The following is a 26,845-nucleotide window of genomic DNA, read 5'->3' as shown; positions in this document are numbered from 1 at the left end:
CCCGGCTGCGCTATTGGTATACACTAGCGGGGCACCAGTGAGGGATGATAGGTGAATATGAAGCAAGTTCAAACAGGTCTGTTAGCCCATCGTGACAAATTCACCAATGAACTTTCACGATAGTTTCCAGGGGGAACCGCAAGGAGGGCGACTGTTTGCTAGTAATAGAGTTGCTAATCCCTATTAGTAACAATCCCTTAAGTAGTAATAGGTTAGTTAAGTAATGATAAATTATAAGTTATTATTACATTGAATATTTTAATTTAATAATAAACATGATGTCCTGTTATTGTTTCCTCCCACGAACGCTCAGTAATGGCATAATGTTATGCCAGTAATGCCCGGTATTGCAGGTGTTCATAGGCGACGGTGATCGATTATCATCAGGCGAGTCGTATGCTCGCTTGCTTGCAACCTCAGTGATATAACAATATAAAGATTTATTTACATGTCCGTGAGTTCATTGCAATAATAAAATATACAATAATTCAGTTCGATGTATCTACATATATCGTAAGTAATTACTGCATAGTACAATAAAATCGTTTTTCATTGTATGTACATATATGTTTGTAAACATTTCGTACAGGTTTATATGAAATGAATTAATAATTGTATAATATTTGAGATGTGACTAGAGGCCATCTCTGCGTACTTCCTAGCAATTATATTCGGTGGGCGTTTGTTTATGTAGAGCGCGACGAGCGCCGGCAGCGGGCCACTATCCACTGTCCACTGTCCACTGGCCGCCGCGCCGTCTCACGTCGCCGATCTGTCTGTCCACACCACACCGGGCGCCGGGCGCCGGGACACCCGCATGCTGCCACCTGCGCCACCGACGGCAAACACTTCACTGACATTCATAATAAACTGTGTTGCCTTCTCGCGTCGCAAATATATTAACGGGTAGGTAATAAATAAATGGGACAAATATTTGTGTCACTGAATTCATATTAAGTATGAAAAGTTAATGTGATGGCCATGAGACAGGAGTCTGGAACGATTCACTGGAGATCGGGGGCGGGAGTGCGGCCGGCGGCGCGAGGGATCGAGTGTGGCGCCGCGGGTGCGCGGGGTGCGCGGGGTGCGCGGGGTGCGCGGGGTGCGCGGGGCGGGGACTGGAGCCAGGAGGCAGCCTCCGCGCAACGAGCGGCGCATCTCGCTCCCTCAGGGTTGCCACCATCTGATTTAACGCTAATCCGTCGGTGACACCCATCCACTGATAATATTATTATAATAACACGGTAACAAGTTTGAATAATTAAGATAAGAAAGATGCGCTTACGTCTCGCGAAGACTTACTGATCTACTTACGACGTATTAAAACATCGATTAAACTAGGGTAGGTAATGTATACACTGCGCTCATATTACTGTAGGTATACTGAAACAGATTCAGCATTTTTTACCTCATAAAAACCCAGTTTGCGCAAGTGTACCTATTAAAGTGTAACTAATTGTTAGCAGCGATGACTGTTAACATACCTAATTTATTTACCTTAAATCGCACATTAAAAATAGAAAAGGAACAGTCAGATTGAAGCAATTTAAAATGGAAACACCGCCGCTGATAGACGGCAGTAATTGACAGCAGCGCAGCGAGCGAGGCATTTCACGATAGTCGCGCTCACACCGCGCTGATATACGCTCGTGTCGCGGTGTCGCTCCACCCGCTCTCGCCGACTGTGCCGTAACGTGTGCCGCGACCAGTCACCGCCGTCGCCGCTACAGCCACCGCCACCGCCACCACGCGACGGCCGGGAGCCCGCGCCGCCACCGCAACCAGTCCCGCGGCATGTGCAGCTGACAGGACGCCCGCGTACTTCATTCGATCCCGAACCGGCGGTCGCTGTGCCTCAAACACTCCGCCGAACCGCGACACACACGCAGGTGACTGATACCACCACATCATCATCAAAGTGCATCATCCCCGACACGGCCCGCATAGGTCCCTCGTTCAACGTTCGTCGCGTGTTGCTCTTATCAAGAATCGAGTTAAAATATTTGTGACGAAAAGAAAGTACATATCGTAACGTATCGGTTGTGTGGTGTCGCTGATGTGCCAATAAATTATCGCTCCCACTGCGACGGCGGCGAGAGTACAGCGGCGGCGGCGTCGGGGCCGGCGCTGCTGCCGGCACCTGGCCCGCGCTCGGACCGCCCGCTCGCGGCCCTCAGGTAGTCAAACATTCGATAAGCATTATAAATACGATGCGTCAACAATGCTCCGTTTCGTGCCTCATGCTCTTAACTATTTGTTGAACCAATTTTTTTTTTTACTAAGAAAGGCCGTATCATATGGCTCGTATGTAAGTCACGGTCGTCTTCCAATTCTATCTTACTAATTATTTTATTATCATTAGTTCAAGTAAATATTTAGTGAATTTGAAACAACTGTAAATAATACAAAATATTTATAATTTCTATTTTAAATTATAATATATTTTTGAAATAGTAATGTTTCACTAGAATATATGTGACTGTACGTGTATGTTCTGGGATTATTTTTTACAAAAGCTCCTGTATCAGTATGTGAGAACAAAAACAGGTCAAATTGAAATAGACGAATTGATATCAGTATAATGAATGCCCCTGAAATAGCACCAGCATACCTACAAGTCAATCGCTCTCCGGACCTGGAGTGACAGGTGAAACGATTATTTTAAACATTAATTATGTACCTATACGATCGCGCCTTTGCCTTAGTTAAAAGTATCTTGTCTCGCATTATCTATGTACGAGTATATAGTCCATTTGAGTACTAATTTTGAGGTCTCGGAACAACATTGAAAGTAAGAAATATCGCGATGAAAAATCAGATTGTTTATTTAATTAATGATTTTAAATTAATTTTGTGCTTATGTAAATTTGTTTATAATGAAATTAAGTAAAAAATTAATATCGCCGCAGTTATAGAAATCGTAATTAAACAACTGCCGTGAGAGATGGAAGTTTAGAATCCGAGTTCCTATAGTTTGCAGATGGTTCGTTCATATAATGCAGGCGAATTTGATCATCGTAGTCGTAAACAATATCCTAGGAACTTGATGTTGACTAATTGTTTTTTAGCGTTCTTTTACACTACCGCTTGCAGTCTGTAGAAATCTCGTCCAATTAAAAAAGTTAACATATATTCATAAACACTTTTTTTTCCACCACAATAAATTATTTTGCCAATCTGGAGCAGCGGCGATTTTTTACCGCACATTTTTCCAGTTTCCAGACACTTTTATAAACTTCCAGGTATCACCGGATCGATATGATATAGAAACATCATTGAAAAGAGTTAATTTCTTAAAAAAAAAAACCATTACTCGTGTAAATCAACTTTTTAGAAAATGTATTTAATTTTATTGTGCTGCCCATTCTTTTCACTTGAAATTGTATTTCGAATCGGGCGATAGAATGATAAAAAAATACTATTGGAAAATGTTTAAATTAAAGTTGATATATAATAAATAAAAATATATCTCTATTCTAAGTGTTCGCCCGACATATACGTATCGCCTTTGGTTTGCAGCTGGCGCGGCGCTAGTGACTTGTGCGGTTGCGGTGCTTCGATAGTTAACCACTGTGTTCCACAAAGAAACCGACTTGAATTTGGCAAAATCGGTTATTTTGATTTCAATACTAAACTATTGATACGATTTTGATTAAACTTCTATGGGGCCAATTTGTAAATATATCTTTTCTAATAAAAAAATAATTATTCAAATCCGTTTAGAACTGGCGGAGGTATGAGGTAATAAACAAACAAAAAAAAAAATACAACCGAATTGAATCCTTTGTTTGGAAGTCAATTGAAAATATGGTTTAAGTTTTACTTGCCTCCTGCAATTCGAGTCGACTTTACACTTGTTGTCAGAAATGATAATTCAATTCAGAATCCCTTAATTTGTGTGAGCGCGTTCAATACTTGCTTGCTTCATCAATCCTCCAGTATATATATATATATATATGTATGTATGTACGTGTATATATTCATTGTTTATCGAGCTAATTTCCAAGCTCTTTTACCAGTTTGACGTAAAAATGAATCAATATTGTTTTGGCATTTATGTTTGAACTCTGCCTTTGAGTATTTGGCTGCTGCTGAGGTGATTTGAATTTGTTTCCACTGTAGATTAAGTTGTGGTCATTCAATCTGTCAATACACTTACTTATTCAGTAAGGCGCATATGTCGTAGATACTGCGTGCAGTAGAGTGATGTCAAGTTACATATACTTAAAACAATCAGGTTCAAAATATCTGTAAAATAATAAGTACTTTTATTTGTTTTCGTCAATATATAGCGACATATTTTAACGTAGTTGTGCTCTCGACCTCACAGCTTTAACACAAAGCTTCGGCTTACACTTTTCTGTTTATACTTAGTTACTCAATTTACCTTTTAATTTTCATATAAGACAAGAGATGTCTTTAAAAAAAGTCTCGTTACTATACTACGAGTACTTACCATCTTTTTAATTTTTTTTATCCATGTGCCAACGAGCATGGGGCTCTCCTGATGTTAAGTGACTATCGCCACCCAACAGATATCCGCAAATTTAACTGTCAAATTAAGGTTGCGTGGAGGTTTCTTAATAATTATCGCATGCCTCCCTGCCGTATAATATAATACGTGAATACTGTAACTGTTATGTAATGTGTACTATAAAATTATTTCAGTTTAGCTATTAAGTAAGTTATGCTCACTAAAATGTCCTGACAAGTGGCAGAGTGATGGGCCAGGCTGTTGAGTCCCCTAAAATCTGGTTGAGCACAATGATGGCTGGCTCATCCATCATATGGTACTCGTGACCGACTGGTCTGCTCTGGGCGCTGCGACTGATTCAATTTATACATGTATTATAATGTGATTTAAATGCTAATATTTTATGTTTACGACCCGGTACTGCTTAGTAGTTTGTATTCACACAACTTCATAATTTATAAAAAATTTAAAATTATTATTATTTATTTATTTCAAAAATAACAATTTAATCCCTTTGCTAATTTTCAAATTGTCTAAATGTAGTGATGTTTTACAACAATCTGTCCAGCCGTGTGCACGAACCAATACTCGTAGTTTAATATACAAATCGATAAATACATACGAAGAGAAAAAATACTATCGCTTTCGGTTCACTATGACGTGAACTATATCCATAAAGTACATTTCTAAAAATATTTAATATACTGGGTTCGCTTTGTTATGATTTTATTATATAAAGAAAGAAAGAACTCGGTGGCAAAGAAATAATAATAATACTCGCTTTACCTGCCTAATATGTTGCTAGTCACAAGAAAATTACCGTCAACGATACATTCAGACGGGGCTACGACTCCATTCCCACTCAGCAACAGTTAACCCAACGTGACAAATTCCACTACAATGCACCAAGATACTATACAGAATACTATTTTTTTATGCAACTTAAAATGGCAAAAAAACTGACGGCCCACCTGATGGAAAGTGGTAACTGTCGCCTATAGACATGACATGAGCAGTACCATGGACACAACAAAGTATACTGTTTCGCCCATGATACCCCTCCCCCCACGCGTTACAATTTCTGAGGACTCGGGCGTTATTCCTCTGTAGCATGTAAATTCACTGCCATATCCCACCCTTTATTTAAACCGAAACACAGCCATGCAAACACAACTACTTCATGGGTCTCCCTCTGGTAATATTATATTATATTAATATAAATACTGATTTTGATAAAAACTGTTATAGCGCAGTAGTAAGGTACACAAGTATATACAAATATTTAATAGGTAACTGCGTCTTAGCAATTCGTTTACTTTTTATACTCATTATTGTATTCTATTGAATAGAGAAAGTTGATAGAAAAACACTAAGATATATATCGCGTTGCTATTTCACACAATCCGGCGCGTGGCTGCCGTCCGGCAGCTGTCCCACTGCCGGATTGTGCGGAAAAACCAAAGGCGCGTAGAAATTTTGTTAACAGGGTTTTACTTCGCAAAAAGAAAACATACTTTGTTTTTAAAAAGACTGATGGCCGACAAGGAGTTTTATACATACATTACGTACATTGATAATACAATATTTGGATTTAGAATGTGGAATCGTTTGTCTACAAGTAGATACCACTTAGATATTTTGTAAATAGTACTTCAGAGTTTTTTGAAAAGCACGCGTTCCTGCACAGAAAATAAAAACATACAGCTTGAATATAGATTGTAGAAAAAATTAAAAAGAGTTCAGAATTGGTGAATCGCGTATAACGTAACCACAAAAAAAAATTACAGAAATGTAGACAAATAACGTGTCCTCTTGGAAGTACAAAGTGGTAGGTAGATGTATGTACGGTATGATGAACGTGTACGTGTGTGTGCCAGCGATACAGGCACATGTGCGAGTACCTTCGTTCAGAGTTCAAACATGTGGATTGCGGACGTAAATTATTTGCGTAACTGCACGCGCTTCTTCTTGCTTATATACCTAGAAGGCATACAAAATTCTGCCCGTTTATAGAATAATCTACATAACATTAAAATTTTTAACTTTAATCAGATGTCTAGAGCATAATATAGCGTGTTGGGTAGGCGGGCACCTACATAACATGGCACGCATTATTTTATTTTTTTATGGGTGATAAAGAAATGGTAACCCCAACCGCTCTATCGGTATACACCGTCGGGGCACCAGTGAGGGATGATAGGTGAGGATGAAGAGGGTCGTGACGACAGCAGTGACGAATTCAATAAAAATTGTTCACGCTGGTTTCCAGAGGGAACCACGTGGAGGTCGACCTAATTGGGCATATTGCTAGCAATGGGGCTGTCAAACTCCATTGCTAACAACCTCTTTTCCCCTGGCATGCATTATTATACGGAGTGTCTTTTTATTGCTGTGTGACAATGGAATGGCAACCCCACCTGCGCTGACGGTATACAACGGCGGTGCACCGGTGAAAGGTGATAGATGAGAATGAAAATAGGCCAGTTAGTCTACCATGATGAATTCATCAGGAATTAAGCATGATAATTTCCAGGGGGAACTGTGGGGAGGGTTGACTTGGTTGAGTACATTGCTAGCAATGGGTTTCTCGGTCTCCATTGCGAACATCCCTTTTTCCTTTATGCGGAGTGTTGTTATGAAGTTTCATTGGTTCGATCCCGGTCGCAAATTCTACTACGCAGTAAATCTGAATAGTGTACAGGTGACGGCGAAGTCAGTAGTATCCTTTCAGGGCAGTTTTCTACCGATGGATTTTTCCCAAAGCAATACTTACGGGAGCCTCCATTTTTTTTCAATTTTTCATCCATGTTTCATTGTGAAATATATCCAGTTTTGCCGGTAGAGCGTTCCTTTAAAATGACGCTAATGGTATCGATCTCATTCTAAATATTACAGCATTAGCCATCAATTACGTCGTCTGATAAAGAGCTATTGAAATCTTCATGTGAAGAGAGGGGAAAATGATGCCTGTACTGTAGTCGTATTATGTACTGTAATAATTTATCTCTGGCTCATAATGAGCGGGTAATAGCGATAATTATTATATATTTTAATGATATTTAAAATATATCTACAAAAACGCGGTGATAAACCGGTTTATATATTTTTCGAATTATTATTATTATTATCATCTTAGATTATTATTATAAACGCATGAATTTTGAGTTGTACTACACATTTTTTCCAAATTATTTTCCGTGTCGTGCACGAGCCGAACCGATCTATTAGCCGGATTAGGCAGAGCATGAACACTGGGAAAACTCGGTAAATAACGTTAAAATTCATTACGCGGTGATAGCTGGCACGCGATGTAAACAACAAACAGTGGAGACAGCAAGGGCACGATACATTTTACGACCCTTACCTACTGCCACCATACAGTACTATACCATGCGCCACGCGATGCGCTGTCGGACGCGAGTGCCGCTCGCCACGGTCACGACACGTCACGAGCCGCGAGCGGGTGCCGCGGCGGGCGGCGGCGGCGGCGGCGGCGGGCGGCGGCCGAGACCCGGCGGCGACGAGCGATGTCTATTCTTATAGCGAACGATTCATAGGGGTTGATTCTGAGGCGCAGTTCTCTCTATACAGGGTGAAGTCAACATTAATAGCACCCTTTCAAGAGAACGTTCTAATAGTTAATCCTGAATATTTTCCTTAAAGGAACATGAGTCGATAAACGACTAAAACATTGATCGGAACATACTGTATTTGTGGATTTATAACAGACGATTATCGTTCGATTTAAATATACTTATTTAACCATATTTATTATTACAATATACATTGAAAATTACTTGCCTACCTAATCAAATATCACCAAGCACGTTCGTCTATAGAGAGAAAGGATTGTTAGTAACGGGGCCTTGTGAACCCATTCGATCTCTGTCAGGTCGACCTTCACGCGGTCCTCCCTGAAAACCATCCTGGTAAGGTCTTGGTGAGTTCGTCATAATAGGCCAGTTGTCCTAAATTCATTTTGACCACTGATTAGTACCCCGTCACCAACAATAGAGCGGGCCCCGTCTGCTACTTGAAAAGCAACCTTGTACTTACATTGCTGTTTTTAAGTAATAATTGAATATTTGATATATGTAGGTACCTACGCAATATTTTCGTATAGGTACAGGCTGAAATTATAAACATTCAAAATGTACCAATGAAACAAAATTTTTTTCCAATGAATCATGACTTGAGAAACGACAAGAAATGTTGAACCTTTTACATACGAGTATGTACCGTGTGACCAAATATACGGTTTGAAGGGTGGAATATGGCAGTGAATGTACAGGCTATAGATGAATAACACCTGAATCCTCAGGAATGGCAACGCATGGGGGGTATCATGGGCGAAACAGTATACTCTGTTATGTCCATGGTACTGCTCATGTCTATAGGCGACGGTTACCACTTTCCATCAAGTGGGCCACTTTCCAAAAAGTTTCAATTGAAACTGCGCTGAATTTTTCAAACAAATGTTACTATTATTATGATACGGACTCCTTCCGTATAGATGTAACGTTATAAAAGGGTTCTACGTAACGTTCTACGGGTGTGAATACAATATCTGTATGTACATTTATATAAATGTATATATTTTTTTAACGGATGACAATTAAATTGTAATCCCGCCTACGCTATTGGTATACACTGGCGGGGCACCGGTGAGGGATGATTGGTGAGGATGAAAAGGTAGGTCACTTAGCCCATTGTGATGAATTCAACAATTCCATGGTACTGCTCATGTCTATAGGCGACGGTTACCACTTTCCATCAGGGGGGCCGTCAGCTTGTTTGCTATTCTAAGTTGTATAAAAAAAATTGTCAAGATGGTTTCCTTATTAATAGAATATTATTGTTTATGTACATATATATATATATATATATATATGTATATATATATATATATATATATATGTATATATATATATATCCTACATACATAAGTTCTCATTTTTAATTACAAGTATTTTATTTTAAATTGTCCACAGAAAAAATTCGACCTCAAACGTAACGCGTATAAAATGAGGTTAAATTAACCAATTGCTTTGGAATCATCATAATCGGTTCAGGATTGCCGTAAATGTTGCCTAACGAATGTACAAAAAATAAATACAAATCAAGTTGGAATCTTTTTGAAGCCACTCAAATGTACGTTGTTATTGTCTCATAATGAATTCATAATACAGGGCCGTGGTTATATGTCAGTAGGTACGTGCATAGGAACAGCCGAGTTGTTCGAGTCCCAGGAAGGCTGGAAGCTGGAGCGGGGATCGATAGCCAGGCACGTAGCTAGGTCGCGGCGCCGACACAGGAGCCGCTGCCGCATGCCGCCAACCAGGCCGGCCTTTATTTCAGCGCCACTCGCTCGTGCACTAACTGTCAGGCTGTTCATTTCACTTATACTTTCTTAGGCGAGCGCACACGTACGAATACGGGTACGTACTACGTACTACGAACTGCCCTCCGCTGCGGTGTTTTGCTGTAGTCCTGACGTTTTACGTCATGTTCCAAAGAACCTGTATTCTGTACTGCGTACGCTGTAGGAGCTGCCTATAAATTATAAGTTTACTGCTTGTATCAACTAACATGTTCCTCGTTTCATCTCATCATTATCTCTTTTTTTTTCTGTTTGTCTTGTATTAGTATTCAAGTGTCCGTACCTAATTAACAAGACTTCGATACATTCATTATTATTAACATTCCTATAACTCTTTAAATAGCTGTATAGGACGTGTATAAGTTATACTAAATCTAGATGTGTGCCCGTAGCTTCGCCTGCGTCAATACATTTGCTCCCGTTTCCATGGGAATCTCCACAAACCTTTAGTAGATTATACTACCTTCAGCTCCTAAGTAGATGCTGTTGGGGAGCATGACGGATTTCCCAGTTTTATGGTGAATATTAAATAAATAATTGTCTTTTAATAATAAATTGCTTCCGTATATTTGATAGAAAATTATGTAATGAAAAAACAAAACAAGAACAGTGACTGATAAATAAAAAGAATATATTGCTATTAAAATAAAGAAGGTTGCAATCATCAACAGATGCCTTTTGTGACTTAATAGTTAATCAGGCAATAAATAATATTGTTCTTACTTCTCCCTCGCGCTTTCAAAATAGCTCAATTCCCATGTGTAATAACTGGCATATGCAAAAGGTTTATAACCAGCTCATCTTAAGTATAAACACGTTTTTGTAAGCTAATATAATATCCATTTCTGAAAAGTGCTTGTTTTGTCTTATTGTCAAGCGGCATGTAGCATGTGGCATGTGTCTCGTTCCATTTAGAAGTTAGGAAGCTGTGACAGGCATGCTGGGTGTAGGTACCGCGTCGCCGTAACAATACAGTTCCGTTTGGGTGTTCGCTCGGGGAATTCTAAGCGCACCGCCACCTGCCTCTCACTAAAAATACGACACAATTTTGCAGATACACACTCCGCAATATCGGAATATGGATTTATCAGAAATCCAATAAGCTTACTTATTACAAGACCATCGATACGGGCGCAGAGATATTACCGTGACGTTAATACGCCAGAGCAGCCCGATACGCGCCGCCGACGCGGACGTGACACGTGAATTACCTCATGATTTTTTGATGGATGCGGGATATTTGAGAATATAAGAATTGACAAAAAGTGTGTACGTACTGCGCGTGTAGTAAACAACGTGTCAGATAATTATATCAATCAAGTCCGTATCAGATACGAGGTGTACAGATGTATTCGATACGTCAATATAGTTTTCAATTGCTTGTCAATATTTCCAATTGTTTGTATGCACTTTATCTCTGAGTCGGTTTGAGATATAACGTTGACGCGCCAATTAGGCACACTGAGGCACACTGTGTAAGGACAGACTTATTTTTACATCCCTATATTTCTACAATTTGGGATATACATAAAATCATTGACAAAAATAAACGCGATTTGCGAGAATAAATTCCCCCGCGTAAGCGAAGCCGCCTTCACATACATTATATTTTCATTCCAAGGACTAATAAATAAATTGCTAGTATAAAAAGACGAATCGAATAAACAGACTTCTATGAAGTAAAACTCTAGTTCATTTGTATCGTGTGCATTCAGCAGCTAATCAGAGACTACGCTGCAGCTAATAATATCCGTAGCGAATAATTCCGTGAAGAATTAGTCCAACTACTACTAGAACAACTAGAATTAGTAAGTGCGAATCGACGATCAGTTTTAAATAAATAATTAGTAACGTAATTAGTTGGAATGACGTACATAATTGAAATGAACGAGAGAAGGTACTATTGATAGGTACGTTTGTCGGTGGTTGAATAGTCAATCCTATTGTATTATAAATAAATGTTACACATAATGAAAAAAGCCGGTCAAGTGCGAGTCGGACTCGCGCAACGAGGGTTTCGTACAAAGTCATCAATTTAAGTTTTTCGGATTTTTCCCCTTACTTGTACTACATGTCCTTGCTTCTTGCCAATTTCCATAATTCTAGATCAATTGAATCCCTATAGGTTTTAATTCCCTTTGCGAATGTTAAAGTATACGATATAAATGAAACGTAAACGGCTGGTCCATATCTTTTAATTGCGTCGATTTAGAAGCTTGATTCGCTGATTTAAGAGATTGCAGACCTGAGTATATGATATTAATTTCATCTTGATACCTCCACGCGTAGGGTTCCGTTTTTTACAACTGAAGGTACGGAACCCTAAAAATATTTATTATGTAACCATAGTTCTTTGTCTATTATATGTGAAATTAGTAGTCGCTAACAACTTCAATAGTTGTTGCTAACACAACCGTGATACGGCATCGGTGACACTGGAATAAACCCCGGCAATTACAAACGGCAAAGGCTTTCATTACACGTTACAAAGAAATAAAGGAACAAATTAAATTGCTATTTATGAAGCCGAAGGTTTCGTGCTTTCGTACCCCGTATTTTCAGTACCATACTGTACCTGAATCAGCCACGCAAACACGGTCGCCAGGCGGTCGAAACACGACTGGGACATAAGTACCCATACAGAACAACTTCTGTGTAACATATCCCTGCGATGTTTATAAAAAAATTATGATATATTACACGTCACAAAAACCTGAAAATACTTACCTATATAATATTTACATTAATGCATATATATGTACATACAATTGAAAGACATTGCTCTCCTTTTTTACAAGGGCCAGGTAAACACAGACCTCGGCACATACTCATACTCGTATGTAGTACGCATGACGTATGACTAATTCACATTGAATGCCATGAAATGTATGATGAGTGTATCGTCGGACAGCAGTGCAAGTAAGCTGTACGAGTAGCTGTACAACTTTATTGATTACTTTACCAACATGTGGCGGCGGCCTCGCTGCTCCTCCGACTCGGGACATTCTGCGCCTTTATATCTGTTAATAACTAGGCTTCGCTCTTCGTTTCACACATTCTAGATAGTACTGATTTTCGTTCCGTTGTCTTGAGAAATAAAACTGAGTGTCAGAGGGCTCGACTCGATATTATTAGATAGGTACTCTTTATGACTTACTTCAAACTTCCTACGTTATTAATGAAAAATTGAAAAAGATATTTATAATTTGTTTAATTAGGTAGGTGTATGATATTGCCTTTCGAACTTCCTTCCTGAGTGTCCTTAAACAGTTTAACATATCAGAAAAAGTCTGTACCTTTTGGTTACAAAATGAAATTGTTGAGAATAAGCAAACAATAACATGTAATAATAATTTATCTATTTTTTTTTTTTTTTTTATTTTAAATTGGAATGGAAAATTTTCAGCATGTAAGTACCAAAATGTCCGCACAAACTCTAACGGACGGAGACCCGCTTCCAACACACGTGACATTGAACTTTTGAAGTTTTGTATACAGGTGTGTGCGTGTGTGCGTGTGTTGTGATTATCACGTTGTGTGTACTAGTGTATGTATAATGTAATGAATAACTGAAGGAAAAGCTCCTCGTATACGAGTAGGTGGGCAGGTATCGTAGTACACAGTACTGTAGCGGTGTTGTTGACATTTTTTTAAGCACAATGCAGTTCCAATCAATCTAATGAATTAAACTAATAATATTTTTTAATCCAGATGCTACATGTTTATACCAAGGAACTTATCAGTCAACGACACATGTTCAGGAACTAGTAATTGTAATCGACTGACTTCAAAAGGAGGAGATTTCCAATTCTACTATTTTAAAAATTATTATTTAAGCCTCCATTGCTCTTAGTGACTCCCCATGATCGGGAATCGTCCATTTACAATATTAATATATCCTTACAATACCATATTAAATGTATAGCTGCACAATTTGATTACATTTGTTAGAGGATAGGATCGCTTCTCATTACGTACAGCAGTACATTACGCAGGGACAGTGTTAATGTTGAAATAATACCCTCGCACGGCGCTAGAAAAACAAACTAGTACGCGAGCCACCCGGTGCGGTGTGCGCGCCGCGGACGCGTAAACAATAAGAACAGTTCGACTCCCGGCGACCTCGGGCGCTGCTGCTGCACTCCTGACCCAATTTGATCTGAATAAGTAACTCATTCGACACAGAAGTGTTTCAGGGCTACTGTAACACGCTTCTAGGATCTAGTGGATCTCAAATAAACATCGTTGCTTTCGCGAGAAGAGGTGAAATAATCACCTTTCCTCTTACCGATCGACCGTCACGGCTGCGTTTTATTGCCTGGCAATTGCAAAGTATAAAGGACGATTAGGCATGATTTTAGCGAGCTTCAATATGAATATGTTCGTTTGTTTATTTCCTCATATTTATTTCTCAGACTAACGTATTTCGACAAATTAACGAACTATTTTGAAGAACGAATACAAATTTGATTCATTCAATCGAATCTTCTAATAATATCTTTGCACTCAGGTACTTTATACACGAATACGATATAAAATTTCTACCTGACGACCGATCACCACAAATGACTGGTCTCTTTTGAGAATGAGATGAAAATCTTATGCAATGCATATGGACATTTACAGCTAAGGTTTTTCCTGAAATTTCGACAAAAACAATATACACGTAAAGAGGGTTACGCGCGAGTGAAACCGCAAGAAATAGCTAGCTGCCAGTTAAATACATGCTTAGATTTTTAATAAGTATTAAATTGCGTCTATCTATATAAAACTAATTTAAGATTTTTGACACGTTTCTGCCAAATTTATTGCCGGCTGAGTATGCGAATGCTCGAGCGGCGCTTGTGTCCCAGAGCGGCTGTTTAAACAAGTGCCCATCGCGGATTGTCCACAGTACAAGAATACAATATCTGCGTAAAACAAACAGGCTACTTATTTTACAAAGTAATAAATTGATTAGTCATACAGAATGTATGTGCTGTGTGTAACGACTGTACGACCATGTACTGTACATGTGTTTGTATTGTATGTGCAGGATGATCCCGCGGCGCAAGCACAACGCGTCGTCGGGCTCGCTGCCGCCGCCCGACGACAAGCACGCCAGCAACGACTACATCAGTAAGTAGCGAGCACATCGCCGTCTATTCATGCCGCATTCACATTCTAAGACCTCTGCGTAAACTATGGACATCACGTTGCAGACAATGAAAAGTTGACTTGTCGCACGAAATGTGCGTCGTCTACGGAGGCCTTTACACCTATTTATAGTACAATCACTCGCTTCACTAACCCGTGGTATCTTAATGCCTTGGATAATTGGATACAATTGTAACAAATGATCGCTTGGTATTTGTACAATTAGGTATGCTGTACAACTAGTTAATCTGTTTTACATTTTATGGCCAGTATCAGACGGCGCGCCGCGGGAGGGATGGCGGTCTGCATTACGGCGACGCATCAATCGGAAGACTCTTCATAAACGTATACCCATAACCGCATGGCTGCCGCAGTGAGTATCTGATGGAGAGATTTTTGTTAAAACATGTCCTCTTACATATTCAAATATATACGTATATCTTCGTTCATGTATACATTACCTATTTGCATGTATACCAATTTTCTGGTTGCAAGTATACATAAAGATCTTTATCACACGATAGTAGTCCGTCCTGTTCGCTCCATTTGCTCTAAACAATAAATACAAAGGCTTGCCAAGTCGAATGTCACGTGACTTCATATCAGTTTCATTTACCGTCAGGTATAACACGGAAAAGGCAGTGGGCGACCTGATCGCGGGGATCACAGTGGGCCTGACGGTGATCCCGCAGTCGCTGGCGTACTCCAACATCGCGGGCCTGCCGCCACAGCACGGTCTGTACGGCTCGTTCTTGGGCTGCTTCATCTACATCGTGCTGGGCGGGTGCCGCGCGGTGCCCGCCGGCCCCACCGCCATCGCCTCCCTGCTCACGTGGCAGATAGCCGAGGGCGTCATCGAGAAAGCCATTCTACTCACCTTCCTGTCCGGACTGGTGAAGCTTCTGATGGGAGTGCTCGGGCTCGGCTTCCTGATCAACTTCGTGTCCGGCCCCGTGTCCTCCGGCTTCACGTCGGCGGTGGCGCTCATGATCGCCACCTCGCAGGTCAAGGACCTGTTCGCCATCACCGTCACCGGCGCCACGTTCCTGCAGCAGTGGATATCTATCTTCAGCAACATACATACCGCATCGCTCTGGGATCCCGTGCTCGGCTTCATTTGCATTATACTTCTGTTGCTCATGAGAGTAAGTGTTTCTTGTTTGTTTAAGTAGATAACCTAAGTATTTTGTAAATCGAGCTACGTGCAACATTACAAATACCCGTACTTAACGACGGTGCATCGTCTCTATATTGTGCAAGCGGATTATCGTTCAATTTATTAATCATATCTCATTAATGTCTCCGCATATAGTTTAATAGTACACTTAATTTCTATTTCATTTTATTTTTCAATTTCACATTAAATACATTTGTGTTTGAAATCCATTCTCCATTCAACTGTCCATGCGCGATTGGTCCATGCCTTCAGAATGTCGACACAAATCATCATTGGGAATATTTTCTTCGTTTACAGAAAATCGGTATGATAAAACTGGGCGCGGGCAATGAGAACGGCCCCAGCACGCGGCAGAAAGTGTTGACCAAAGTGATGTGGCTGCTGGGCACGTGCCGGAACGCGATCGTGGTGGTGCTGAGCGGCGTGCTCGGCTTCTGGTTCGTCGCCGCGCACGGAGCCTCGCCCGTCCGCCTGATGGGTAGGTCTTTCAATATACATCTCCACACCAATACCAGTATGAATCTAATGCTTTTATTGATTATTAATTAATTATAAATAATGGAGTAAAAATAATAATAATCCTATTCGTCCAAGTCAAAGTAATTGTTCAATGAATTTATTGGTGCTTCTCTTTTTTATGCCTACACCAGCCGACAATATTCCTGGCGGTTAGTAGCGAGCCTCACCCGACACGAATCAACATCGCCAACACTTGGCAACACTCACACGTCATCTAGGATCTAGAGTAGAGTAGACTCACCGCTGCACGTTTTACACATTGTAGTTTCATTTTCATCCTCAATTTTTCTTCAAAGTCAGCCGGCACCATGGTGTCGGTGGTGAGGTAAATTCAGTGATGAGTGAGAGCGGCGTGTTGCACAGGCGCGATCCCGTCGGGGGTGCCGGTGCCGCGGCCGCCGCCGTTCAGCTACCAGCGCGCCGACAACACCACCGCCGACTTCCTCGAGATGGTGTCGGAGCTGGGCTCGGGTATCATTGTGATCCCGCTGATTGTGCTGCTCGAGGACATCTCTATCTGCAAGGCGTTCTCTGACGGGCGCACCGTCGACGCCACGCAGGAGATGATCGCTCTCGGCATCGCCAACATCGGCAACTCGTTTATGCAGGCGTACCCGGGCGGCGGCTCGCTGGCGCGCTCCGTGGTCGCCAACGGCTCCGGCGTGAAGACCACCTTCAACGGTCTATACACGGGTGGGTACTTACTCGCTGTTACAATGCTGGTATTGCATGCGCATTACATTACTTACATCAGAACGTTATGTTCATGTTATCAATACATATACATTGTACTCAGCACCAGTGTGGTCACTTTATTTATAATACTCAACGTGCTTATTATAAATGTTAGCTCTATTTTTTTTTTTTTTTTTTTTTTTTTTATTATTTAATTTACATTCATGCGTAGCTAAAATCTTTAAGTAATAAAAATAAGAAAATGCATGTAATGTACCGACATGCATAATTTAAATTCTTTAACAAATTGTCTTGTACCAGGTTTGATGGTGATCATGGCGCTCCAATTCTTCACGCAGTACTTCGAGTATATCCCGAAAGCGGCGCTCGCTGCCGTCATCATCTCCGCCATTCTATTCATGGTCGAGTACAACGTGTTGAAGCCCATGTGGCGCGCTAAGAGTGAGCACTCCCTGGTCTCTTCTAACAATTCGACTTTTGCTACCGGTTATCAACTTCATAACGATAAAAAGTAGCCAATATCTTTCTCCATCCCATTTAGTTTGTGTATTTCAAATTTCATAGTGATTTGTTAAGCTGTTAAGGCGCTATAAGGTCACAAACAAACTCACTTTCACATTTATAACATTGCTAAGGATTGGTTCATATTTGCACTAAAACATGATTTTGTATTATGTTTAACTAATAGTATATGTATGTTCTAGAACTGGACCTAATACCGGGGATCGGCACGTTTGTCCTGTGCCTGACGCTGCCGCTCGAGCTGGGCATCCTCACCGGCGTCGTGGTCAATATCATCTTCATCCTGTACCACGCCGCGCGCCCCAAGTTCACGGTGGAGATGCTGAAGGTATCGTGGACCGCCACTCAGGCGTACACCCACCTGTTTCTGTAATATCTAACGACGAATTTCATCTGTATATATAATTAGCCGATTGTGAAGGAAGAAGAATCCTGGGTACTGGGCGTACTGCCCACTTGTCTATATTTACAATACGATCAGTAGGATATTGCGGTGTGCTCAGTCTTTGGCTATTTTCAAAAACTTAGTTAAATCTCACTACCTAACCTTATAATCACTTAGTCCTTTATATCGATCACAATTACTATATATATATAGCATATAATTGTGCTTATTTACATAGTGTAGAGGTGGTATTATTGCTTGCTAAGTTCCACCTTATACGAGTACTACACTGTGCTTATTGGAAATCCTTCATCAAGTCCTGTAATATTGGTGCAATAAAGTGTTCAATAAATAATTACTGGTAAGAAGCATAACTTCATGGTTATCAAGAGAGGCAACAAGTACCTACGTGGAATATCAGTGATGAGAATGTATTTTCCGCGTTATCTGCCGTGTAGTAGTGTAATAGTACCTGTAGAGGACGGTTCTCGCTCTCGGGGAAGTGTCGGTTATGTACGCGATATACAAACGGGTGTAACGTTGCAGACGGAGGCGGGCGTGGAGTACCTGATGATAACGCCGGACCGCTGCCTGATGTTCCCGTCGGTGGACTACGTGCGGCGGCTGGTGACCAAGTGCGCGGCGAGCAGCTCGGTGCCCGTGGTGATCGAGTGCACGCACATCTACAGCGCCGACTACACCGCCGCCAAGAGCATCGAGCAGCTCACCGCCGACTTCCACGCGCGCCGCCAGCCGCTCTACTTTTACAACGTCAAGCCGTCCGTGTGCTCCATCTTCGAGGCGGTGGCCAAGCCGGAGCACTTCGTGGTGTTCTACGAGGACGACGAGCTGGACCGGCTGCTGGCCGCCGACGAGCGCCTGCAGCCGCGCAAGCAGCCGCCGCCCGCGGGCCACGCCTGAGCCTGAGCCCGCATATCCACCGCATCCACCGCCCTCGCTGCGGCGCGCGCTCACTCTTGTGATATATATCCTACGGCTACCTTGCCACCAAAACATATTTTTTGAGATTAGCTTGACAAAGGAGTGTGATATTTTTTGGAAAGGAGAGATATAATTTTTGCAAAGAGACTATTGAGTAAGAGAAACGAATAATTCCTTTATTGATAAATTTACTATGTGTAAATATTTCCATGCCCTCGGGTGATCTACGAATTTATCGGCGCTCGTACGCGTCGATGTAAAACTGTCTTGTTACTTAGATGTCTATGGAGATTCGAATATTTTAATAGGAATATAGAGTGGAAGGTTTATGGCTGTGCAGCTATGTTCGGGGACGAGGAACCGCCTCGCCGCTCGCTGTCGGAGGCCGATCGCTTTCAAATACTTCAATAAAACATGATATTTTTATAGCTTCCACAAAAGATATATACGTTATATATATATTTATAAAAGACATACGCGGGTAAAGTTCGCCTTCGTGGATTCGATGCGCCTCGTCGCCAGTGCTGTGATGCAATATGATATATAATATATTTCTATTACAGGGCATTCATATTATCACAATGTACTGCCTGTTGTTTCAAGTTAGGCAAGCAAACACATTATCAGGTCGTGATAGCAGTAGCTCGGTGGCTGCGGCTCTGGACAATCATTACTCCTTACTTACAATTGGTCCGTTCTTTGCTCATTCTCATGCTATGTTTCCTTAACGCAAACGTCTTCATTGTTCGTTTTCACGATCTAGTATAATCTTCGACAAATTAAATGAAAATAAACATTGTACAGTTTTCCAATGAATCATAAAAGAGAATAATGATTGTGTGGCGCCGGTCGAGCATCGATTTATTTATTTTTTAGATAAATAAAGTACAAGTTAGTTAGTTAGGTAACGTTAAATATAATTTATTGTAAGATTGTAAAGCTTTAAGTGATGTAAACAAGTGTGAAGAGTCCGTGATGAGTCCCGTGGTCCCGTGGTCCCGTGGTCCCGTGGTCCCGTGGTCCCGTGGTCCCGTGGTCCCGTGGCCGCGGTGCACTGACGTCTACTCGCATACAAACATACGACATGTCACCTGCCGTTACGATATCGACGCACAAATTATGCGCTGTACTATGTTCATTTCACATTGTAATTCACTAATATTTGGAGTTATGTAAATTATTTCATTAAATGTAGAAATCACTACTGTTGTAATTAACTAGAATAGAATGTTACGGCAATAATGAAATACGAGAATATCTTGTGAATGTGTTCGTTATTATGAATACGGTTTAATTATTTATTACATAACAATAACAACAAACGGTAGAGTTGTGTATTTGAACATGAGCTAAATGCGGTGAATGTTACGAGTATATTGACAGGCTGCACTTGTTGCCGTGGACGTGGCGAGATGGCCATGTTGGAGCATAACTTTATTCTTATGGTTAAACCATAAGAAAAAGTTAATTTAGTTGAATTCTACAAGCGGAACTAGCGACGATTCATTCTTTGGCGCTGCCTGTGCACTGCGTGGCCAACACTCGCGCCAACAGTCCGCAGAGCAGCTCGGGATACTGCATCTGAAATGATAGTCCTTGTCACATCGCATATATATATATTTAATATGTTCGCATCAAAGTACTTAGTTTGTTATATTCTACGTTGATTAGCTCGTCTATTAGAATTATGTACGAATGGTGCCAATAGGTAAGTTAGGTAAGTTGATGTTAGTTTGATCACAGTATTATATCGTCTGTGCGTTGATCGTAAATTCATTCCATGTCGTCTCCCTATTGTATGTATGTATGTATTAATCGTTAATTGTGTAGGTAGCTAGATACACGGTGGCCTATTTATACTTCTTTTACGTACAACGATTACAGTCTGTTTCATTTTCTGTAGTGTATACATATGTGTTGTTACTCACTTAAAATAAATATGGCTTTCTTAATAATTTACATTAATCTTAGCATAATTAGCAAGCGACATGGACGTGGGAACAAATCCTGTAAATTAGAAAAAAATATCAAAATCTATCTTTAATTACTGTACATTACACATTCCTACTGTTCCGTATTTTTTTTTTATTTATGCCTTTTAGCGTGTATGTAAGTGTGAGTGTGTGTGTTTGAATGTGTGTGTATATTCTGTGAAGTACTACAACAGTTTCTTATATAAAATTTAACAGATATTTGATGTGGTCCCCATTGTTATGTCTAATATTTTTTTTTATATATGTTGATACATAATAGTTTCATTCGATGCTTGGTGATAGCGCATGATAGTGTAGCTTTAACATTGAATGTAAACTTATTTATATATTTTATAAATACTAATGTTGATCATATTGATCAATAAGTGTGCGCGTGGTGCGGCGTGTGCAAGCGTGTGCAAGCGTGTGCAGCTGTGTATCTCTGTTCATCCGCGCCGCTGCCGCACCGTGCTGCACCGTGCTGCACCGCTGTGCGTTGCATTCACTCTGCGAGTACAACCACGCAACTGCAGTGTCGGCGTGACTCATCGCGGCCCCTCTCACTTCTACACACTTTAGACTTATCCACTGTTTTTGTGATCCTTGACTAATTAATACTTAGTGTAATAATGTTAGATGAAATTGAATATATTTTGAAAGTTTAAAATGAAATTAACAATGTTCGAGATAATAATATCTATTGTAAGGATATAATAAATATGCGCGAAGAATGTACCTACTCACAGTTCCAAGAACAAATTAAACTCTTTGAGAGTATAATCACTGTGTATTTTATTACTTTGCCTTTCTCCTTCATCAGTTTTAACTTCAGTGATGACTCCTGGAACCGAAGCATGCTCCTACACGGTTGTCCGTGTGCAAATGCTTTAAATTACTCAGCGGACTACTAAGAGGGCTGCGCTAGGAGTTTCTTGTGTGACAGAATCCAAAATGAAGATGAACGCTAAAGAACCAAAGTTGCTGATATACCAGAGGGGGACTGTACAAAAGTCGATTGCTTGAGTACCTCTATCCCATTCGTGTTTCAATCGTAAAGCAGTTGTGTTTGCATGGCTGTGTTTTGGTTTGAAGGGTGAGATATGGCGTGAATTTACAGGGTACGGAGGAATAACACCCGAGTCCTCAGGAATGGCAACGCATGGGGGTATCATGGGCGAAACAGTATACTCTTTTATGTCCATGGTACTGCTTATGTCTCTAGGCGACGGTTACCACTTTCCATCAGGTGGGCCGTCAGCTTGTTTGCCATTCTAAGTTGTATAAACAAAAAATATAGCCCCAAGAATAAGCAAGCTGAAGTGTTAATGGACAATGCCAGTAAGGCCTTGGAGAAGTTTTTTTTTTTTTTTTTTTTTTTTTTTTTAAAAGGGACACTTCTGCCTATCCCTCACCCTCCCTTAGTCGCCTCTTATGACACACACAGGAAAGGAAGTAGCCATGCGCGACTCAGAACGATTTTGTTATTTGAATACTTAGTAATTACTAACTTTATAATTGGACTACTAAATCAGTAATATACTATTTGAGAGTGGTGAACAATAAAACTGTAATCATTACAAGTTCTACTGGAGCTACACTACACACATCCCTGTAGCGGCTGTGGAAACCATCGGCGTGCCTCGATTTGTTCACAACTATAAGTAACGATGAGTTGTTTTAAAAACTTACTTCTATATATGAGATAATTAGTGTAAGTAGGTTTACAAAAAGCAGATGGTGATGTTAAAGGATTTGGGTCCGTCAGATTAACGTGTCTGTACTTTAAGTCTACCAGATTATGTCCGTCTAGATGTATTTAGATATGAAGTACACGAATATGTGGCTCCTCTCTTACAGTGCTAAAATGTTTTAAATTTAATCATGGAGCTTTGCAAATCAAGTTTTGCAAATCTTCAAAAAAAAAAATTTTCAGTTTGCGCAGGAGACCACCACTTTTCAGACTGTAAAGCAGAGACAGTCATACAATGTATTAACTGTGGAGGTCAGTACGTTGCTATCTCGAGAGATTATATAGTTAAAGATTTAAAAAAAAAAAACAATGAAGTTAAATATGCACAAGTGGTTGCTGTGGAGTACAGGCCACATGCTAATATTATTTATAGCTATATATTATTATTTACCAAATTCGAAATTGACACGCATATCTATTGTTTTCCTTTTGGCTTTCCTTTACGGCCCTAGTCTTCTAAATTCCTTTGACCATTATACATATACTTATTTCTACTATCCATTCCTGGTTTTCCTTTGTCGCCCACAGTTGCCTTAAAAACAGTGGACCCAAATAATATTACAAAAAACCGTGATACGTTTTCCTGAGTTACGATATAATATTAATAGTCAATAAATAAATATTAAATCATCCAATGTAAAATCCTCATTACCCACTTCTGAGAACGAAAATAAAGAACTCATCGACAAAATCATTAAAAGTGATCGTATTTCTAATAGACTAAATGACGCCTTGGTTTCCTTGGGGAATGACGGCAGGGTTCTGACATCCACAATTATTAAAGACACATTAATTAAAAGTCTTAAAAATAAATAAGTAATTTACTAGAATATCTCAGTACAATATATAAATTATTTATAACCAAAAGCCTATATTGATTAACTTCATTCTTGAAAATGATGTTAATGTTTGTTTGCTGATTGAAACGTGGTTAAGAGAGAATTCCAAATTTTACAATTTTACAAGTCAAAATGGTACAAATGGACATGGTATTAGGTCGACCTCCACGTGGTTCTCCCTGGAAACCATCGTGAATAATTCCTGTTGAATTCGTCACGATGACCTACTTCATCCTCATCTATTATCTTTCACTGGTGCTCCGCCGGTGTATACCGATAGCACGGGTGGGGTTACCATTCCATTATCATCCATTACAAAGGACCCCCCCAACCCACCATATGGAGTGACGTTGCAGTTGCATTGCAGGGAGTCAATGGATACAGGCGAATCTGGACAGTTTTTTTTTTTTTTTTTTTTTTTTTTTTTTTTTTTTTTTCCGTTTTCTCGACTTTGATGGCTATGAGTCACCGGCCCACACGATAATGTAGCTCCATCTAACGTATAATAGTCAAATAACGAGTAAAGAATGCTATATTTAAATATTACACGCTAGATGGAGGAATATGAAATATATATATATATGTATGTATACGATGATGCAATGTAAACTTCAACATAAGCGTAAATGTTACATCTTCCACTTCGGCCATTGCAAGCTAGATGAAACCACAAGGATTGTGCAAGTCACTACGATAACAACTCCTACACTGAATACATATCTCACGCACTTTGGCCATTGCACGCTAGATGGAGCCAAAAGGAATCTACACGTCGCTACGATGACAACCTCTCCATTGCATACATCTCTCTCAGAGCGTGTTAAACCTCCGGTTTAGGTTTAGGTTTAGGTTTAGGTTTAGGTTTAGGTTTAGGTTTAGGTTTAGGTTTAGGTTTAGGTTTAGGTTTAGGTTTAGGTTTAGGTTTAGGTTTAGGTTTAGGTTTAGGTTTAGGTTTAGGTTTAGGTTTAGGTTTAGGTTTAGGTTTAGGTTTAGGTTTAGGTTTAGGTTTAGGTTTAGGTTTAGGTTTAGGTTTAGGTTTAGGTTTAGGTTTAGGTTTAGGTTTAGGTTTAGGTTTAGGTTTAGGTTTAGGTTTAGGTTTAGGTTTAGGTTTAGGTTTAGGTTTAGGTTTAGGTTTAGGTTTAGGTTTAGGTTTAGGTTTAGGTTTAGGTTTAGGTTTAGGTTTAGGTTTAGGTTTAGGTTTAGGTTTAGGTTTAGGTTTGGGTTTGGGTTTGGGTTTGGGTTTGGGTTTGGGTTTGGGTTTGGGTTTGGGTTTGGGTTTGGGTTTGGGCTTGGGCTTGGGCTTGGGCTTGGGCTTGGGCTTGGGCTTGGGCTTGGGCTTGGGCTTGGGCTTGGGCTTGGGCTTGGGCTTGGGCTTGGGCTTGGGCTTGGGCTTGGGCTTGGGCTTGGGCTTGGGCTTGGGCTTGGGCTTGGGCTTGGGCGTGGGCTTGGGCTTGGGCTTGGGCTTGGGCTTGGGCTTGGGCTTGGGCTTGGGCTTGGGCTTGGGCTTGGGCTTGGGCTTGGGCTTGGGCTTGGGCTTGGGCTTGGGCTTGGGCTTGGGATTGGGCTTGGGCTTGGGCTTGGGCTTGGGCTTGGGCTTGGGCTTGGGCTTGGGCTTGGGCTTGGGCTTGGGCTTGGGCTTGGGCTTGGGCTTGGGCTTGGGCTTGGGCTTGGGCTTGGGCTTGGGCTTGGGCTTGGGCTTGGGCTTGGGCTTGGGCTTGGGCTTGGGCTTGGGCTTGGGCTTGGGCTTGGGCTTGGGCTTGGGCTTGGGCTTGGGCTTGGGCTTGGGCTTGGGCTTGGGCTTGGGCTTGGGCTTGGGCTTGGGCTTGGGCTTGGGCTTGGGCTTGGGCTTGGGCTTGGGCTTGGGCTTGGGCTTGGGCTTGGGCTTGGGCTTGGGCTTGGGCTTGGGCTTGGGCTTGGGCTTGGGCTTGGGCTTGGGCTTGGGCTTGGGCTTGGGCTTGGGCTTGGGCTTGGGCTTGGGCTTGGGCTTGGGCTTGGGCTTGGGCTTGGGCTTGGGCTTGGGCTTGGGCTTGGGCTTGGGCTTGGGCTTGGGCTTGGGCTTGGGCTTGGGCTTGGGCTTGGGCTTTGGCTTGGGCTTGGGCTTGGGCTTGGGCTTGGGCTTGGGCTTGGGCTTGGGCTTGGGCTTGGGCTTGGGCTTGGGCTTGGGCTTGGGCTTGGGCTTGGGCTTGGGCTTGGGCTTGGGCTTGGGCTTGGGCTTGGGCTTGGGCTTGGGCTTGGGCTTGGGCTTGGGCTTGGGCTTGGGCTTGGGCTTGGGCTTGGGCTTGGGCTTGGGCTTGGGCTTGGGCTTGGGCTTGGGCTTGGGCTTGGGCTTGGGCTTGGGCTTGGGCTTGGGCTTGGGCTTGGGCTTGGGCTTGGGCTTGGGCTTGGGCTTGGGCTTGGGCTTGGGCTTGGGCTTGGGCTTGGGCTTGGGCTTGGGCTTGGGCTTGGGCTTGGGCTTGGGCTTGGGCTTGGGCTTGGGCTTGGGCTTGGGCTTGGGCTTGGGCTTGGGCTTGGGCTTGGGCTTGGCTTGGGCTTGGGCTTGGGCTTGGGCTTGGGCTTGGGCTTGGGCTTGGGCTTGGGCTCAGGCTTGGGCTTGGGCTTGGGCTTGGGCTTGGGCTCAGGCTTGGGCTTGGGCTTGGGCTTGGGCTTGGGCTTGGGCTTGGGCTTGGGCTTGGGCTTGGGCTTGGGCTTGGGCTTGGGCTTGGGCTTGGGCTTGGGCTTGGGCTTGGGCTTGGGCTTGGGCTTGGGCTTGGGCTTGGGCTTGGGCTTGGGCTTGGGCTTGGGCTTGGGCTTGGGCTTGGGCTTGGGCTTGGGCTTGGGCTTGGGCTTGGGCTTGGGTTTGGGCTTGGGCTTGGGCTTGGGCTTGGGCTTGGGCTTGGGCTTGGGCTTGGGCTTGGGCTTGGGCTTGGGCTTGGGCTTGGGCTTGGGCTTGGGCTTGGGCTTGGGCTTGGGCTTGGGCTTGGGCTTGGGCTTGGGCTTGGGCTTGGGCTTGGGCTTGGGCTTGGGCTTGGGCTTGGGCTTGGGCTTGGGCTTGGGCTTGGGCTTGGGCTTGGGC

General features: G+C 41.9%; 1 protein-coding gene across 2 annotated transcripts; it reads left to right on the top strand.

Moving 5' to 3' along the window:
* The first annotated feature begins 1,576 nt into the window (after positions 1-1,576).
* LOC113510899 (sodium-independent sulfate anion transporter) lies at positions 1,577-21,984 on the top strand. 2 transcript variants are annotated; one of them, XM_026894449.3, is made up of 9 exons: positions 1,577-1,889; positions 14,890-14,972; positions 15,261-15,363; positions 15,613-16,135; positions 16,465-16,645; positions 17,050-17,379; positions 17,683-17,823; positions 18,087-18,232; positions 18,836-21,984. In XM_026894449.3, exons 2-9 carry the CDS (start codon positions 14,891-14,893, stop codon positions 19,208-19,210), a joined length of 1,881 nt encoding a protein of 626 aa, XP_026750250.2. In that variant the 5' UTR covers positions 1,577-1,889; position 14,890; the 3' UTR covers positions 19,211-21,984. The 2 variants fall into 2 exon arrangements, with proteins under 2 accessions (XP_026750250.2, XP_052750056.1); XM_052894096.1 differs by lacking the exon at positions 1,577-1,889 and adding an exon at positions 1,904-2,177.
* Positions 21,985-26,845: the final 4,861 nt, after the last annotated feature.

This window comes from Galleria mellonella, unplaced genomic scaffold (genome assembly GCF_026898425.1).
Source record: "Galleria mellonella isolate WM207_F2 unplaced genomic scaffold, CSIRO_AGI_GalMel_v1 utg116, whole genome shotgun sequence".
Lineage (NCBI taxonomy): Eukaryota > Metazoa > Arthropoda > Insecta > Lepidoptera > Pyralidae > Galleria > Galleria mellonella.
The sequence above is the reverse complement of the archived record's forward strand: the minus strand, read 5'-3'. Positions and strand labels throughout refer to the sequence as shown.

Bases quoted from the DNA above. Each gene is read 5' to 3' on its own strand.
- LOC113510899 (XM_026894449.3), top strand. From the start codon at position 14,891: ATGATCCCGCGGCGCAAGCACAACGCGTCGTCGGGCTCGCTGCCGCCG. The intron at 17,824-18,086 runs GTGAGCACTCCC...TGTATGTTCTAG, and splicing joins GCCCATGTGGCGCGCTAAGA to AACTGGACCTAATACCGGGG. The intron at 18,233-18,835 runs GTATCGTGGACC...GTAACGTTGCAG, and splicing joins TCACGGTGGAGATGCTGAAG to ACGGAGGCGGGCGTGGAGTA.